The sequence below is a fragment of the Phalacrocorax aristotelis genome, chromosome 1, assembly GCF_949628215.1.
Source record: "Phalacrocorax aristotelis chromosome 1, bGulAri2.1, whole genome shotgun sequence".
In the NCBI taxonomy this organism is placed as follows: domain Eukaryota; kingdom Metazoa; phylum Chordata; class Aves; order Suliformes; family Phalacrocoracidae; genus Phalacrocorax; species Phalacrocorax aristotelis.
In genome coordinates, this window is record NC_134276.1 from 138,262,698 (window position 1) to 138,280,834 (window position 18,137).

Genomic DNA, 18,137 nt, shown 5'->3' on the forward strand with positions numbered 1-18,137 from the left:
CCCCCTCCCAGCCACCCCTCCCGCCCCTGTGCTGGGGAGGGGGGACACGGCCGAGTGCCCGGCCCCGGGGTGCAGGGACAGGCGGAGGGCGCGGCGATTCCCCCGCCTCCCCCTCCGGCGCTGCCCCAGCCGGCTGCTCTAACCCCTTGCCATAAATGTCCTTCTGCAGCCCTGGAGCGGGGGAATATTCTCGAACCACGCAGGCAGGCAAACAAATATGGTGCGTGTACATGTATTCGTGCGTAGCCGGAGAGGATGCGGGAGCGCTACGCCAGCGCGATGCTGCGGCATCCACTGACAACGACAACAGAAGGGATCAGCCTGCACTAGTGCGGCAGCAGGATTTGGGAACGGCGAGTACCGGACATAAGTCTGCCGAGACCTTCCCGATTCCGCCTGCACAAGTCCCCCAGGGTCTCAGCGCCTGGTTTGGCCTGTAAACATACTATATAACCTGTTCTCCTACTCTGTATTTTCTATTTAAACTAAGTTCCTGGAATAGGACATTATGAATATATATATATATTCATCACAGTGATCTACATACCAGGGCCCTGAGTTTGACATGACCAGGAAAAGAGCAAACTAATAACCAGCATCTTGGGCGTGGATAAAGTGACTGTTTTGTGTTTGCCTTGTTACATTCTTGAAACATAGTGACAGTCTTTTTTTTACAAAAAGCACCGGCTGGCTGAAACAGTTGAGGAAGTCTGCCATCCTGTGTATTCTTATGTGATGATGCTTAATATAAAGACTTTTAAAATATTTTTTTTATCTTTATAAAGTTATTTCTTTCACCGTGTATTGCAGACCATAGAAAATTTTTCCCATTAGCAGTAATGTGACTCATCTCCAGTTAATGCAGATTGCTCAGTTTTCAGACAACTCCGTATTTCCACTGCTTAGAAGGGATCATTTCCCCCAACTATTAAAACTCTTCTGAGTGGTATTAGGCTTCCTCCCTCCCTCCCTCCCTCCCTCCCTTCCTTCCTTCCTTCCTTCCTTCCCTCCCTCCCTCCCTCCCTTCCTTCCCTCCCTTCCTCCCTTCCTTCCCTCCCTTCCTTCCCTCCCTTCCTTCCTTCCCGCCCTCCCTTCCTTCCTTCCCTCCCTTCCTTCCCTTCCTTTTTTCTATAAAGGAAGACAGGTTTGTTTGCTTTTTAGCATTTCCTCCATGAAGTAATCCTCTCTCACTGTTCTGTTGATCTTCGGCTTCTTAACTCTAGCCCATATAGATGACATGAATGTTAATCTCAGAGTTACAAGTATTCCTTTCTGCTGGCTTTTATAAAAGCATTTACTGAGGTGGGGTAGATTTCTGTACATTTTTGTTTTGCACCTCACTTCAAAACATTTTCATCATCTTGTTTCTGAGGGGCCCATTTCATGTCCTGAAATCCTTTTATACAGGATCCCAGCCAGTTCCAAAGAGCTCTGTTCAGCAGCCTCAGTTCAGTCCCCAGCGAGGTCACTATCACCTCTCATTTTCTCTTTCCTACTAATGAGTTTCACTGTTGGCTTGTTTTGTGTTCCTTTCATTCTCACTCAGTATTTAATCAGCTTTCAAATCCCACTTTCCTGTCTTCTGTTATTGATGAAGTGCTGCATCATTTGGCTTTTTGACTTTCTTACACCTAGCTGAGCTTGAGTCCGAGCACTGGCTGTTTTTTTCTCTGCCTCAGGTTCAGCCTTGAAAAGATCATCACGCACAAGTGTCTTAGCACTTCAGCAGGGGTCCAACCCATATTTCCTTCTTGTACTGTAATTCCAATACGCAGATATCTCAAGCAATTGTAATCTTTCATACTTCAGATGTAAACAGAGAGCTTGTGTTTGTCGTGGCCATTAAGCTCCCCTGCTGGAATACAGTATGATTGCCAACATGGTGGTATGATTGCCATCTTTAGACATCTGTTTTGGAGTCTTGTAACTTTGATGTATTGGTAAGTTAGCTCCTAACTGGTGAGTGATTTTTTCCATGTAGTCTGTTAGGATAAGTTCTGTTCCCTCAAAGTGTTGACACCGCAGCCTGGACAGATGGAATATTTCTTCTGTTGCATATATATGCCTGTACCTGCCACTCTGCCAAGGATTTCAGGTCCATCTTCCTCATGGTCCATGAGGTTTTTAATAAACTGGATCAGTTCTGTCATGTACCAATAAGTATTTCCTTCCTTCCAGCAAACTTTCAAGAGCACTGACTTCTATAGCTTTCATTAGACGCTGCCATATGCACAAGAGGTCAGCAATACTCTTTGTTGAATGGCCACTTTTGTAAAAAGTCTAAATCTGTTTCCTGAACCAAATATTTTTACTAGGCCAATCGTCAGCTATCTGTGCTTTATCCAGGCTTAAGACTGGGCAATTTTGTTAAGTCAGAACATGCTGACAGGGCAGTTCCCTTGGTTTTTTTTACTGCACTAATCAGTTAGTCTGTATGGTGTGCTTATATAGTACTTACACTGCAAAATGCACCAAGGCAAGGACTACCTTTTTGTTCCATATTTGTACAGGTAATTTTGTCTCTCTCCCAGTCTACAGCTGTATTGCTTTATGTTAAGATCAATAACACATATTATTATACTGGAGTCAAAGAAAAGGTCATGCTGTTTCACCAACAATCATCTTGGTTGATCTTAAGAGAGTAAGAAATGTATTTTCCAGAGTTAATGGAACTCTAGTGCTAGAGCTACAAAGTCAAAAGCTGCAGTTAAGAGCCATAAAAGACTTTAATGATCTTTGAAACCAATATGAAAGACCATCTGTCACTCTTCAAGAACATTATGATGCAGGAAACAACATGAAAACAAGTTTGCATCATGGTAGGTGTTAAATGAGTGCATGGTAAAAGAACACACCCCGAAGAGCAAGATATTTACACCGAGAGGAAGACAAGGGTAACTGTGCTCAGCTTTTCAATATCCAGCTTTTAGAGTCTGGCTTCTGGAGCAAAATCTTCAAGACTGTTTTAGATACTTCAGGTGTGTCTCTCCAGTGTCTGACAGACAAATTTATCTCAAGGAAAAGGATTCCTAAGTGCCAACAAATGGAGTAGGAAGGCACCAAAGAGTGTCAATAAGGGCTTTCTGGAGTTGAGATGGCCATTTCTGCTTGGGATTCACAGTCTAGACACTTTTTCCTGTGCTTGGTGCCTGAACTATTTTCTTGTAGTTAATGCCTGAATTATTTCCAAGGCTGAAGAGGGATCACTCTTTTCTTTTAGAAAGACTTGGAAATTTGAAGAAGCTCTTTTATACAGCAGCTACATTGTAATAGACCATTCAACCATGATACAGAAAACCTAAGCTTCTGGCCCTTTCTCTGCCTGGGCATACATTTCTATAGCCCTCTGACTTTTCTAGCTTAGCAAAAGCAAAGAAACACCGAGAGTCAGGAGAAGCTACTGCTACAGAGATAGGAAAAGCAAAGCCAGAGACAACTAGACAGAAGTAGCACTCTTTCTGTTTTTCATGGAGCTCGGCTCATGCCTCCTGACTGGCAAGGCACGTGTATAGGGCTGGTGCAAGCCCACTCTGCACGCTAAGAGTGAAGACTGCTTACACTTTAGATGCACTTCAAGTATTTAACACTGCTTAGATTTACTTAGAAAACCATGGCCACTTGTTTTTCCTCCGTGAACCACTCAGTGGCTTTGTGCGGTAAGCTGGATGGGTCTCCAGTCTGGTAAGGTCACAAGACACAGCAAAGAGGGGTAACAGAAGTGCCAGTGACTGGGAATCAGAATGACAAATGCTTTTCTTGGCAGGAAACCTGGTTTACATATACATGAAATATAGCTTGAATTTCTTTGTGGGTCTAACCCAAGATCACACAAAAAATCTGCAGCAGAGAAGAATCAAACCCTTAAGCACCAGTACAGTGCCTAAAGGAAGACTGCAGTGGTTTTGTGTTTGTTTTAGGCAAACCTTCCCTTGATTCAACACAGAGACTCTGAATAATACATGAGAACCAGAAAACAACACTGACCTGAGTGCTCTAAGGAAAGGACCACAATGAGGGCAAAAAACAAAGGAAAAATTGAATTCCTTTCAGCCTTATTAGTCTAAAACGTGAACTGGAACCAAATCAGGGGATATTTAAAATATACATGCTATCTAATATAAAATATAAAGTGCCACATTCTTCCCTCTGAGAAGCCAGGGAATTGTACTGTACTGCCAGGGAACTGTGTATTGAGTAATAGTGGAATTACTCAAGAGAGGAATTAGTCTTTTAGAAATGATTCATCAACTGCTGCCATTGTTTAGTATTTTCCTTGTCACAGGATACAAAGAAAGCGTCTGTGGAACATAGGAAATATCCTGCAGTATTTCAGCATTAAAAATATCAGCGTTCTAAAGGATCTTGGCATTTCTGAGAGGAACTGACTGGAGCATAATTTTATTTCAACTGAAGTCTCTATCATTTGTGAAGGATGAGCTGCTAAATAAAGGTAATTTCATTTTTCAGATTCAGGGCCAAAAAAAGCACTTCTTACCCAATGCCATTAGCAATGCTATTCCAAAAAAAGAGAGCACTCCTATTTCCAATAGCACTTGTTTAGACTTTATTCCCCATTATTTTCTCTTTAATTTTTCTGCTTTTGAGGTACTATTTAATATTTATTCCTTGCAACAAATATATGTTGTAACACTACTGAAAAAATACTTGGAGTGGTATTTTTTCCAAATACTGATGACTTATTATCAAGTACTTAACTTATCCCTGCTTTAGTCAAATTTAATGAGTGATTAATACTGAAGTGTGTAGTACTGAGCTCTCTCTGGGCAGCAAAAAGGCTGTTCCCATGGTCTGTGTGCTAGTGGGCATTCTCTGTGAATCACGAGAAAGTTCAGTCACCAGACAGCAGAATGGAGGCATGAGCGTGTAAATTGTTACAATGGTGTTCAATCTGTTCCAATTTTTTATGCCACAGAGTCAGTAAAAATCTTCCTTGAAACTCTCTCAGGTGAAATGAGTGTTCCCTGACAAAACCTGAGCAGGGATCAGGCTGCTGGAGTGCTCTGCCTGCTGCTGAATCTCCTGTTAGGGATGTTTGTTCTGCATAACTGCATCGTGCATCCCCAGCCAGAATTTTCTTGTGTAGTTCTGTCTAGATGAGAGTAAACCGAGTGCTTTTAAAATAGCATGTATTTTTAAATTCTGGTGCAGACAGGCAGAGCTGAATTTTAATATATAATAACTAGGTAAGATGAATGGTAACCCACATGGAAGACTTTCACTAAGTACCCATCTGTATAAAATTCATCACAATATCGAAACTCCATCCCCTTTGTCTAGTTTCCAGTTCTGTCATAAATCAGCATTCATTCGAGTGTTTGCTAAACATTGTGCCTTTTGTCATAAACCTTGGCTCAAGTTTATATGTATGCCAGTAGATTTATATATGTATAAATCTAATCTGGCTAAGACTTCTGTTGCTTTTTGTTTGAACACATAGACTCCAGCCTTTGTGCAGAGGTTTTACCAGAATTAGTTTGAAGCCAAGCTCTGAGAGAATCTCAGGGCCTGGCAGCCCCTTTGACACAAGTTTTAAAAAATGGTTTGCACAAAGTCCCAGGAACAGAAACTGTAATATTTCACCTCTTTTTACCATGTTGCTGGGATGCGGCTGAAACCAGAGTCTTGGACCCAACTGTCCCAAACCCTGGAGAAGGTCATATTCATTAAAAATCTGATCTATTGCTCCAAACCGAAATCTGACCACTAATAGCTGTTTTTGACAAAACAGTTCTCTCAAAAAATGCTGTTTTGTTGGACTTAGGACATTTTGCAAGAATGTTTTGATTTCAAGGAAATTTTAAAGGAGAAAGCGAGCACAGTATTTCAGTAATGTCAAAAAGATTTGCTTTGATATTTTTTCAAAGTACGTGCATTTCATTATTTCATGATTCAATACATTAGTATTTTATAACTTTTATACATATTAGAGTTACAGTGACACATTCTGGCACTATCAAAATACTTAGCTTAGGTAAAATTTTGACCTTAACACTGCTGTAATAAAGGGAAAACACATGTACGTATCTAAGAAAAATGAGGTAAAGATGGTTTCAACACAGGCCTGCAATTAAGTTTATTGACACGGAGCGCAACACAGGCACAGGGCTCTACTGGCTTCAGCAGAGATTATTAGGGCTGACATTGCATGGGATTATGCTGCACATTTGATTAAATAAGCTTACTGATGTTCAAATGAGGACATAGGCAGCAGCACTCACATGGGAAACTTCAGGCTGCTTCTCAGCTGGCAGTTGTCATCTTTCAACTGCTCTGTCAGAGACAGTCTAAAACACCGATGACTTAAACTAACATGTTTGACTCTAAGTGTGGCAGAGAAGTGCTTTACACACGCCTGAGACAGGCTGGGCCTGCGCTAGCAGCAATCACTCGCTGCGTACTTCCGCATCATCCTGGCAGCATCAAGGAGTGTTACTTTGCCACATCTGGGCCTCAGGAAGCATCTCTCCTTTCTCTCCGATAATCTGCTTGGGAAAGAGAAGACACAGACAGGAGACCCAGCTGTCTCCTCTTGTCTAGTCTGCATTTACATGAGGGATGTGTCCCTCTCTGATAATACCGGCTTAACCACCACTGACAGAGAAGAAGAAAGGAGAAACTATCAAAGAGAGGCACTAGACTTGGCTGGGACATAGCAACCAGAACCACTGTCTCCCATAGCTGTTCGAACAGTTTAAACCCCTAAACTTCAGCTTGACCCAGGACACTGTCTGTCCTCCCCCCTCAGGGCTGACAGGAAACTTCAAGACATTCAGTAGAGAACCACGGGACAATAACAGTGTGGGCAACAGATGACCCATGAACAAAGCCAACATGCAGTGTAGTTTTAGACAGGCTGATCTGAATACAGAATCAAACCCTTGGCATTTTTAGACCTTTTTGGGAATGCTTTCCTGTACTATGTAGACCTTTCTGGGCTTTACATATTCTAAGTACTAGAACCACATATTCCATACAAGCTAACTATAGTTCCAAATATCAATATATATATCAATATATATCTGTTACTTCATACGCTTTTGTTTATATTTGGCAAAAAAAGAGTTAATGCCTGATGATGAATCCTTTGTGCTAGGGAGCTCTTGGATTGTGCCATTATCACTGCCAGCCCAGGTGGAAAACTTCAGGTACTGTTTCTATTTATAACAAGAATCATTAAAAGGATCATTCTCTTCCTTTGTGGCAGGTACGTTTATATCTCTTACTGAAAGGTCTGTAAAGACATCCATGTTCTCACAGAAAACAGGCAACTGCATTTTGTTTTCCAGGAAGAAATTTGAGAAGGCTGATGAAAAGAATTACTTAATAATATGAAGTGCAGGACTGATACTGGCCAGAGGCTCCTTACTAACAGTAAAAGTCTCTTGATCCCTCCTTGCAGAGCACATGGAACAGTCGGTCACTGGTTTGCAGGTAAGACTCGGGTATTTCCTATTTCGTTCTTGCAAAATGTTTGTGATTTAAGACTTCAGCATTAAATTATATATATGCATTTCCCATAGAAAAATTGAAGTGAAATTATGGGGAAGCTGGCAGAAGACTCTGAAATTGAAGAGAGAGAACTTTTCGGTTTTTAAAGGAAATTGCCTAAAGCAGCCACTTATTTATTTATTTCAATCTCTTTATATTTTATTAAATAAAAAAGTTTCCCTGCAGCTATTCCTGCTCTTATAATTTATTCAGAAACAGTGAAAGGAGAAAGAATGACAAGTAATTGAAAAAAGGCGGCTTGGTTGAAGCGCAGAACAGAACAGAATAAAAACATGAACATTCTGTGAAAGACTAGCAACATGTCTCTTGACAAACAGTGGCAAACAAAACAGAGATTTAAAATATACATTGAAAACATATAGATCTGTACAAAACATGACTAGTTACCCAAGCCCAATTTTACAAATACATAATTAAACATTATGCACAGTGAGCAGTGAGTAGTGGAAGTACCAGGTACTTAAGAATTTGTTATTTTATTCAAAACAGAGAAAGACTTACTGAATGGTCTGAAAGATGCTTAGATGCTCAGGTGTGTTCACGCCCAGTCTCTCACTTTATCTTAGTGTCTGGACAGAGCCCCACTGAAATTGAAAAAATCGTACGGTATTTCAGTCCATCTAACTGAAGTAGGTCAAAGGGCTAGTCCTTAGGAAGAAATAAACATATCTGTTATTTACACATACACTTTGCAAGGCATCAAACGTATGAAAACAGAGGAGCTGAGAGAGTGTAATTTTCATGTAACTACAAATGCATATACTATTAAAGCTAACTATTATATCTAAATTTTTGTTCATTCTATTCTATTTATTTCAATGGACTAAAGACATATTATGCTTTATCCAATATAAATATCTGGTTTGTATCAGTTTAATCTTCTTGTTCCATGCTTCCCCAAGCTACTCATAATTTTCTAGATTTCTCTTCTTGGAGATATGGGAAGAGTAGCAGTGAGGAAAGCAATCATGAATCAACATTTTTGCATGCAAGTCTTACAGAACAAAATAGATCCAAAATTCATACTAAATACTGGAGGTAATGCCAAAATATACTGGCATATCTTTCAAAATTCTGTGTGTGGCCCATAACAAGGGATGCCTTGGAATATTTGGAAAGCTGGAACAAAAATATTAGAAAAATACCGTCAACAGTGCTCGTGGCAATGGTAGGTAGATAAATGCGTAAAAATGTCCTCATGCTATCTACTGAATGCAAACTACCAGGTGTACTGAAACATACTTAAGGTTTTAAGTAGTGATTTTCACAGAGAGATGAAAATAAAAATAAAGCACATCAAACTACCAAAACTAAATAAAACTACACAAGTACAAAGAGCTGGTTTTCAGGACAGAAGCTTAAAGAATTACCCACTTATGCTCTTTCTTACAACTTGATTCATGTATTCCCCACAGCAGACATGCAATCTGTATACAACCACGTATTTATAATTATATATATAATTAGGAATCCTCCTAATTATAGTCAGTAGTTCCGCTGAATAAATAAGTGCCTGGTCTTGCTATTGGATCAACAGGAGTTAACCTGCTCTGAGCTCTATTACCTTCTAAGGAGCTCTGTAAGGAACAAAATTGTATACATCAGCTCATTTCCAAACAGGGGGCCTTGTTTTGCAAAACAAACACCAGCTATAATGACTAAAGAATTAAAATGAATTTGAGGCTTCCCCCCTGCACCATGTCACTGATCTACACTTCATGTAAGACTGGGAAATTCCTTGATTCCAATCTTGAGGGAAAAAAATGCCATCTAAAATATTTTTATATATTCAACACACTATTTTTATTGCAGAAAACTGTATTTCTACTTAATTCTCTCAACTTCACAGTACAGTCCACTGAGTTTAAATGAACTCATGCATTACAGTATTTTAAAGCCTTTCTGTATGAAAAGTATACAGAAGTGGGAATCAGGGATCAGACTGGGTCCTTTTAAGAAACAAAACTCTTGGGAGTTTCAGGTTTTGGACCAGGTGCTTGAAGAATTGCCTCCCTATATGCCAACTATATTTTTCTCTCTTGTGCTCACACATGCCTTTTCCAAGCTTAAACATAAGCGGAAGAACCCATACAGATAGTTCAATGTTCTTAAACATATGGAAGATTAGGGGCAGGACTTTGATTACCTACCTAATGCAGAGATGAATGTAGGTCACAGCCTTCCCCAGTCGTATTCATCTACTCCTAGATCTTTGCAAATAAAGTTGTATTGTTCTTGCAACCAAAACAGAGTAGAGAAGAGGAACAAATTTCCACCTCTGGCTGGCAGACAGAATTAGATAGTCCAGTTTGTTGGTAAAGAAGGGAACTAGATTTGCAGCCACCAGATAATTCAAAAAGTGTTACGAAACTAAACTGAGCTGTTTTTCTGTGTTGAGTGTAACAGTGTGCCTGAACAAAGTGGCAGACCTACCTGCTCTCAAGTGACTGTACCCCATACTCTCAGAGCTGAGGTGAAACAATATGCTGAGCTTACCATTATTCATCATGTATTAGGGCTGTCTGCCTAGTTTGGTGTTAGAAAGACAAGAAACACAAACTTGGGACCACAGAAACAATTCTCTGAATGACTAAAAGCAACCTGTGTGTGTTGCCTCTCAAAAACTGTCTCCAAATAATTAAGTTAGAGAACAGTAATAACTTTTGTAATCATATGTAGCTCATAAAATGGCTGCTTCCTTCCAGCAGCAGCCCAAACAGCGTCATGGGAATTGTTTGGAAAAAACATCCCCTGGCTCATGTCCCTGGCAGAATTGGCAGTATCCTCACCACCCAAGAGATTGTCTCTTAAAATGCTGGTCCAAACTTTAGTGCATCTGTGGAGGAGAGAGCGTGCTGACTAAGCCCATTACATTGAGGAGATGGTTCTGCTGGTGGCAATAGCAGAAGTGCTGCTGGTCCTCGGTTTGGCTGTGGAGTCAGACTCGCTCTGCTCACCCACCACGTTTTACAAAAACTGCTGGATCCGACGCTTCCCAGGTCTTCTGATTGACCTGCAGGAATCACAGAAGAGAGGAGCCCAGGTGCTGAAGATTTATGCAGAAGTCTCACCCCAACAGTGCAGCAGAACCTGCTGCCTTCTGAGGAACGGTGAGTGTTTATTACCAAGATTGTGGCATAAACTAAAATTTGCATCATGATGTATGAGGAAAGACATTCTGCGTAATTTTTATATAGACATTCCTTTATTTGAAGAAAAAATAATGCAAAAAATGGGATATATGTATTTTTTGAGGCAGGAAAGCAAAGGTACATTGTAACTGTTCCCCCATCTTCAGTCCTATAGAAAGGAACGAGATAATCTGGATTTTTTAGAAGACCACACTAGGAACACTGATTTCAACATGACTTTTCTTCATGGAGTACGGTATTAGACTAGGACATGGTGAGTGGTAAAGGGGAGTGAACAACCAAGTTGGATTTCTCTGAAATCCAAGAATATTCATTTTCTTGGAGAGAGCACTCTCTTGTTCTGAGGTTACAGCATGTTTCTGGTGCAAACCAAATGTAACGTAAATATGAACAATAAAGTTACAGCTGGCAACCCCTTTTCCCTAGCCTTGTAAACTCAGACCCAGAATAAAAATAAGAAAAATCATTGCTTGACTTAAGCTCAAGACTATACTTTCACAGTATCACACGGCATTGGTACACTATAGGAGTATATTTTAGGAGTGTGTCTGTGGTGCCTAATTTTGATAGCAGAACTCACAAGACTTGAAAGGTTTTTGGATATGGAGGATGAAAATGAGGTACCAGTTACTAAAAACAGTCAACATAAATTCTGATGAAATTTTTAATTATGCGCAAAAATACAACCCTGAAAACCTGACTCTGATGTAACTAATGTAACTGCCAGCAGCATTGCTAGGAATAGTCAACTTCTGTCTTAAATATTGTGAGGAAAGAACATACAGAGTTCAGCACTGTTTCTCCTATTTGGACAACAAACTTTTTCTCACAGAAATGGAATTGGATACCCTACAGAGATAAGTAATGACAACTTGGAATCTCATTTTTATCATGTTACATAGTCAAGCACAGATTTGTTACAATCTTAACTAAAATAGAGACATTAGATGGCATTTCAAAGATATGCTTTAAATCAGCTTGTGGTTTCCTTACAATCCCAAAGAGACAGATGTAGTCACTACCACAAATACTATTGCTAATAGATGTCCTAATTAAGATTTCAAGAAATGCTGATAAGAAGTTTGGAAAGAGAAACTTCTTTGCTGGATCCTCAATAATAGCACAGTTACTGAAAGCTAATCTTACAAGATAAAAAGAAATTTCAAAATAATTTAAAAACAAGCAATAAAACATTTTCTTTATATCTCATCAAACCAATGCAAAAAATCCTATAGCATGACTTTATTTTTCCTGACCAAAGAACTATCCTTCCTTACAAAAAATAGGTTTGTGACTCATTTTTCTTACCTGATTTTATGCAATAAAATCCATCACAGATCCTAAAGACAATATATTCACAGAAGCTGAATTCTTCAGATGAGACACTTTTTTCTACTATTTAATGACATTTTCATAGAGCTGGCAAAGTAATCACTAAAATTTTAAAAACATTTATAATGATGTGGTGCTAAACCCCAGAATTTCTAATGACAACAGAACTCTGCACAAACTTGGAAGATTGGAAATGTTTCGAAGATTTCATTCCTCCCTTCAAACACACACATGTATTTTCGGGTGTCTTATATATTCTTAAATAAGATAGTCTCTATATCAGAAACTTGCATAGTATTCATGTGTCACACTGGAAAACAAAGTATACTATTAGCACAAAACATCCATTCTTTGACAAAATCTAGAACATTGTATACCTGGGTCTGGACACAAGGGTACATACTGCTACATGTGATGCAAGTGAGGAACAGTTTTCTGTTGGAAGAAAAATCATCAATGTGAACAAACATCTGAAAATTGTGAATTTTCAAACAACTTCAATAATACCACTTCGTTAGTGTTTGCAGAGTGTTTAAGAAACCTTGAACAAAAGATAACACAGAAAAGCAAGTACTACATAGATATTTCACAGAAATATTTGAAGGGCTTTGTCTTTTGAACAGTTAACTTATGCTAAAAATGATGAAAAATGTTTACTAACGCCTAAAACTACTTCTATATTCAGAATTATTTTCTTAAAAATACTCACTGGATTTTAAATTCCTTTATCTGTAGAAGCCGATGTTTTTTATATATCAACTGTGGATATGCCTGTAGGCCTCAGGAAATATATCAAAGTAGTTATGTGCTGGCTAAATGTAGTGATAGGACATGGGGTAATGGCTCTAAACTGAGAGCAGGTAGATTTAGATTAGGTATAAGGAAGAAATTCTTCACTGTGAGAGTGGTGAGGCACAGGAACAGGTTGCCCAGAGAAGCTGTGGATGCCCCATCCCTGGAAGTGTTCTAGGCCAGGTTGGATGGGGCTTTGAAGATGTTCCTGCTCATGGCAGGGAAGTTGGACTAGATGATCTTTAAGGACCCTTCCAACCAAACCATTCTATGGTTCTACGAAACATGCTTCTCTATCACTACAAAATGTTTCTAATTTTTTGAAGAAAAAAGTAGACCAATTGGTATATAATAAAGCCAGAGCTTCATATAAACCCTGCAAGATTATAATTCTGTCTCCCACAAGTTATGTCGTGCTATTGTTTTGATAATCATAAGTGTCTTTGCACCAGCCTTGCTTTCATAAATATCTACTCCACCCTCAAGTTCCTATGACAAATAGCTGGAAGCTGACAAAGGAAAACTAGAGGTAGATACAGGACATGAAAATTCTATCAGTGAGAGAAAAATTGGTGATTATCATCTTTGATTTAGCTTTACCTTGCTGTCATTACAGTTTAGGATCTCAGTTTTACATGCAAATATTACTGTTTTCATTTCAGCTAGGCAGACAACCTCGACCGTTATACATAAGTAACTACAAAACACAAGACAATTCCGTAACAGCACTTCTGCCATGATTTTTTCTTCCATAGAGCTGCTGATTTGTATTGTTCAGACAGAGAGAGTGCATTTTCGTTGCAAATTTTTTATTTAATCATTTGTATACATTTTTTGAAAGTAATGTTTCTCTCAGGACAGATAAGTTCATGATGATGGAGAAAACTATTTTCAAGGTGTATGTTTACTGTGTTAATCTATGATGCAGTACTGAGCCTACTGACTGAAAAAATACAAGTAATACAGAAAAGACAGTAAGCATGGGTTTAGTGTATTTTCTTCCTTTTCCCATTTGTAGATAGGTTAGGGATTTTATTGTTTTTTTAACTACACATAAAATAGGAAGAGTTGCATGATTTTCTTCTGTTGTTCACTGCAGAAGTATTACAAATTATTTTCATTACTCACAGATATAAGGAAAATGTTTGGAATAAATACCTAAGTAAATACAATACATTTATAAAGCTGGGTAGCTTCCTAAGGATTTTTGTAAAATAAAGCTTTTTCATAAGGTTGTTACATAAATATACTGTAACTAAAATGCTTTTTCCAATATTTTAAAAAAAATCATAGGATTATTTTAGAATTGTTTGCCTGAAGCAGCTCTTCAGCCCTATTAATTCACGTGTTCCAGTTACATTAACAAATAAAGATCTTATCTTAAAAGCTCTTTTAGACTCAGAAGGTACGCTACAATTTTCTGAAGCGCAAAACTTGAAAGTCAGAATCAGTATCAGAAAAATTCTCCTTAGCTGTTTCAAAATTTACAGTATTTTCTGCTACTGAATTTGTCCCTTGCCCTGCCAATACTTTTTTTAATTGCAGTTAGCTATATTAGCTCAGATATCGAGGTTACATTCAAGGCAGGTAAAATAAAATAAATAAAACCTCCAAATTTTGTACAACTAAAACACAACCTAACATTGATCCTGCTCCAAGCAGGATAAAATAAAATTAACTAAGGATAAGGATAAAATAAAATTAACTTTTCACTTGATATTTTGACTTGAGATTTTGATGTCCTGTAAGACTGTGAAAGCAGAATCTTTCCTGCTTTTTATACAGTGTGACTAACCATAAGTAATGCAGCATATATTTTCAATCTAAATCTTAAACCAGTAGAATTCGGGCATCTATATATTTCTGAAAATAGGGTTTCAGTGACAAGTTGTTCAGCCATTTTTTCATTATTACTTTCACCCTGAAGTATGATTTCTGATATGAGAAGATAGAACTGAACCTCCAAACATAAATAAAGAATTGTCTAAGTCACCCTATTCACAGAAATAAAATAGCCCAAAGGCAAACAAGGAAAACAACTGGGCAGTGGCGCAGGGTGTCACTTACTCATTGTAGTTCAGGACGTTTTTTTTAATACTGGGTGAAATGAATGGTTGCAGCCCAGTTTCAAGTAGACATGTATATTACACAAGAGGAAACGTCTCAAAGTTGTCTTCCTTGCTAACTTTACTTTTAGAAACAGTCCACTCACTGTAGCTGAGACGTGAAGGAAGGCAACTGGTAGGAGGACTACAAGCTAAAGCATTGCTTTTATTGTATCAGAGGCACATTAGAAATCAGATGGCTATTCTATTCTTCTTAAAATAATAATAATATAGTTAGAAGTGGCTCTACTTTACTGACAAGGTGCTTAGTTTGCTTGATTAGTTTGCACGGTAATGAGAGAACCATGGATTTAAAGTACTATGGAGCTGCCCAGTATTAATGATCTTCTAATGTTAAATAATGTAATAACATGAAAAATGCGATGTTCATTACGCTGATAAGCTCAACTTCGTTGTTTTTGTATTACAGTTTCCTGCAATCTGGCAGTGTTCTACCATGGAGCTATTCATGAGAATATGAATTGCCTACACGTGTCTTGCCCAGCATTGGAAAGTTGTATACTAAAGGCTAGAATCAATGTCATTTTGTACAACATCACAACAGGTAACTAAGCATTTCATTTATAAAGGCTGAAAACAGCAACTATAGGAAATGTTATACTAGGTCAGGTGCTGTGCTAAAAGATCTGAAGTAACATGTAATGCTAAAAAGCGTAAGACTTTTTTCCTTTTTCATTAACGTACCTATTTCTAGGAATACTTTCTCCCTTTCTTCCATTCAGTATTTGAGAAAGGACCTTGAAGATTCATCCTGCGTTCAAGATTCATGCTCTGAGTACCTGATTAATACTATGCTTGGGGAAAATACCACACCAGATATAAGAGGCGAGGCTCCCACTGCTCCATGTGCCCAGATCCAACCAGGAGCAAGGCTGAAAATGTGTTCCCATTAGGCACATTGGGAATTGTGCCTAATTGTGCCAAAGCGCACACATACATACCACAAGTATACATATATACACAGCCAGCCACACAGGTTACACAGACATATGCCTAAAGGAGACACATGAACACAGGCAGCACCAAGAGCCACATCCTGCTTCCTCTGGCTGCACAGGATGGAGAGGTCGGCTAGTAAAGATATATAGATACATATATATATGCATACCTGCAATGTGAATCCCCCTAGCAGCTGGGCTCCCTGCTCGGATGCTTGGTCTGCCCAGTAGCTGCTCCTGGACCCGCCTCCTGTTGCTGGCACCCAGACGTACGAGCCCCGAGGGCGCAGCCCCCCTCCAGCTGCTGGTGCAGACTGTCACGCACACACACAGAGCTGGCTGGCACTCTCCTGCTCCCCAGTAGCCTAGATCCCTCCCTTTCCTCACCTTTGGTTCCTTCCTGAAGCATCCCATAGTAAGGCCTGTACAATCCCAAAAGCACTTCCCTTGCATCCCATAAGGTGTCCCATAACCCTAGGCAGTGACACCCCCAGTCCAGAAGGTGCTGATGGGTATTATTTGGGCTCCCTGACCTGCCATTGTCTCCGCGTGCTCCTTTTGTGGGTGTGCAGATGAGCTTTTATCACATAAACTAACATTGTTTATGATTTAACCGGGATTGATCCAGATCTTCTTATTTTTGGAAAACTGACATCCAGAGAGTCAAATACTCACTCCTCACTGAATACATTTGAAAGGCAAAAGAGCACAAAGGCCACCAAGTGGGAAAGATGCCAGAGTCATAATGCCACGCCAAGTTCTCTTCTACTCCAAGCTCCATCTTCTACCGCTAGTCACGGCTTGACAGCAAACACTTACACCTCCAGTACAAGCCTGATGGTCAAAAAACCTGAAATTACCACTTATTCCAGGGCAGAAACTTTTCCACTGGATGATCATTTTGCTAAGAGGACAAGCATAACTTCAGTAAGCACTAGGTCAATCACCAGCTCAGACAAAAAGACTGTACCCTCAACTTTGATTTCCAAGTCTGCTGAGGTATTATCCCACATGCCCACTCCTCCTCGTCTAAACAGCAGTAAACAACACTTAAATGAAACCAAAGGCTATAGTGGTAGGAATTATACTTCAGATAATGAGGCACCTGCATGGGAAGCTGTAGCTCTGGGGGTCTGGTTGATTCCTGTTGTTCTTTGCTCTTCTCTCATCTTCCTTTGCTGTTGTACTGTTGCTTTCACAGCAGGGCGTTGCAGAAATAGGAAAGGTCAGTATAAGCCCATAAGGAGAAGAAGAACAGTGTTGAGACAATTCATAAAATACACTACTGTTAAAGATAATTTGTAAAATATTGTCACCATCCTTGTTTCGGAACAAACAGCTTTTTAAAAATGAGTTATATATACCAGCTCGTTTCTTTTATAGAATCAAAGATAATTTTTTCACTGATGGTTTCAGAATCTTTCAATTTTAATCTAATTCTCAACAGATGAAACACAATTCCCCTCTTTGGGTAAGAAGTACACACTTATAGCTCCCACTGAATGCTTAGAGGTGTTAGAGCACATTTTGGTTCATAATCTGACCCAGACTAATGCCTAACAAACAGTATACACTTCCCCTAATTTAAGAGCAGATTCACTGCAGCTGTACATATTCTTTCCCGGCTTTGAACTCACTTGAGAAAATTAAGTGTAAGTGCAATCAGTAAAACTGACTGAAAGTTTAGAGTATCATAAAAGCATTTAACTCTAATCATCCTTTAATTGCCTCAGATGTAGTTGTTTCCATAAAAACTGACGTTTTTCCCCATTTATCCCTAATACTGAGACAAAACAATTTTGCCAGCACTCTTTACTTCTTCAAAGAAAAACACCAAAACCAACCCAAGTCGCCAAAACTGCTGAATTCCACTAACTCATATCCAAATTTCTGATCATTCAATCTTTATGCTTTACTTTCCCCCCACTTCTCACTTCACTTTTCCAATAACAATAATTTCAAATGTTTTTCAAGCCCCTCCAGAAGCACCTTCAAACTTTGGCTGCTTTTGTAAACTTACTTGCTCTGCAATGCATTGACAAATCCATTCTGCTACTGGCTAAAGAAAACACAAACATGGCTAACGTTTCTTCATGCCTTGCAGTTAGCATCGATCTGCGTCGTCCACCTTGACTTGCTTTTTCTTGCCTACTCATATTTATCCTTTACGTCATCAGCTTTTTAAAATTTGAACAGTCATTTAATGTATGTTGCACAGGAATAGACAAAATGTTTTGAAAACTTTAGGAGTTAGCTTTATAATAAAA

At 39.1% G+C, this 18,137-nt stretch overlaps 1 protein-coding gene across 1 annotated transcript; it reads left to right on the plus strand.

The window, feature by feature from the left end:
- The first annotated feature begins 10,350 nt into the window (after positions 1 to 10,350).
- On the plus strand, positions 10,351 to 17,896 carry MANSC4 (MANSC domain containing 4). Its single transcript, XM_075111883.1, has 3 exons — positions 10,351 to 10,640; positions 15,342 to 15,471; positions 16,482 to 17,896. Exons 1-3 carry the CDS (start codon positions 10,412 to 10,414, stop codon positions 17,173 to 17,175), a joined length of 1,053 nt encoding a protein of 350 aa, XP_074967984.1. The 5' UTR covers positions 10,351 to 10,411; the 3' UTR covers positions 17,176 to 17,896.
- Positions 17,897 to 18,137: the final 241 nt, after the last annotated feature.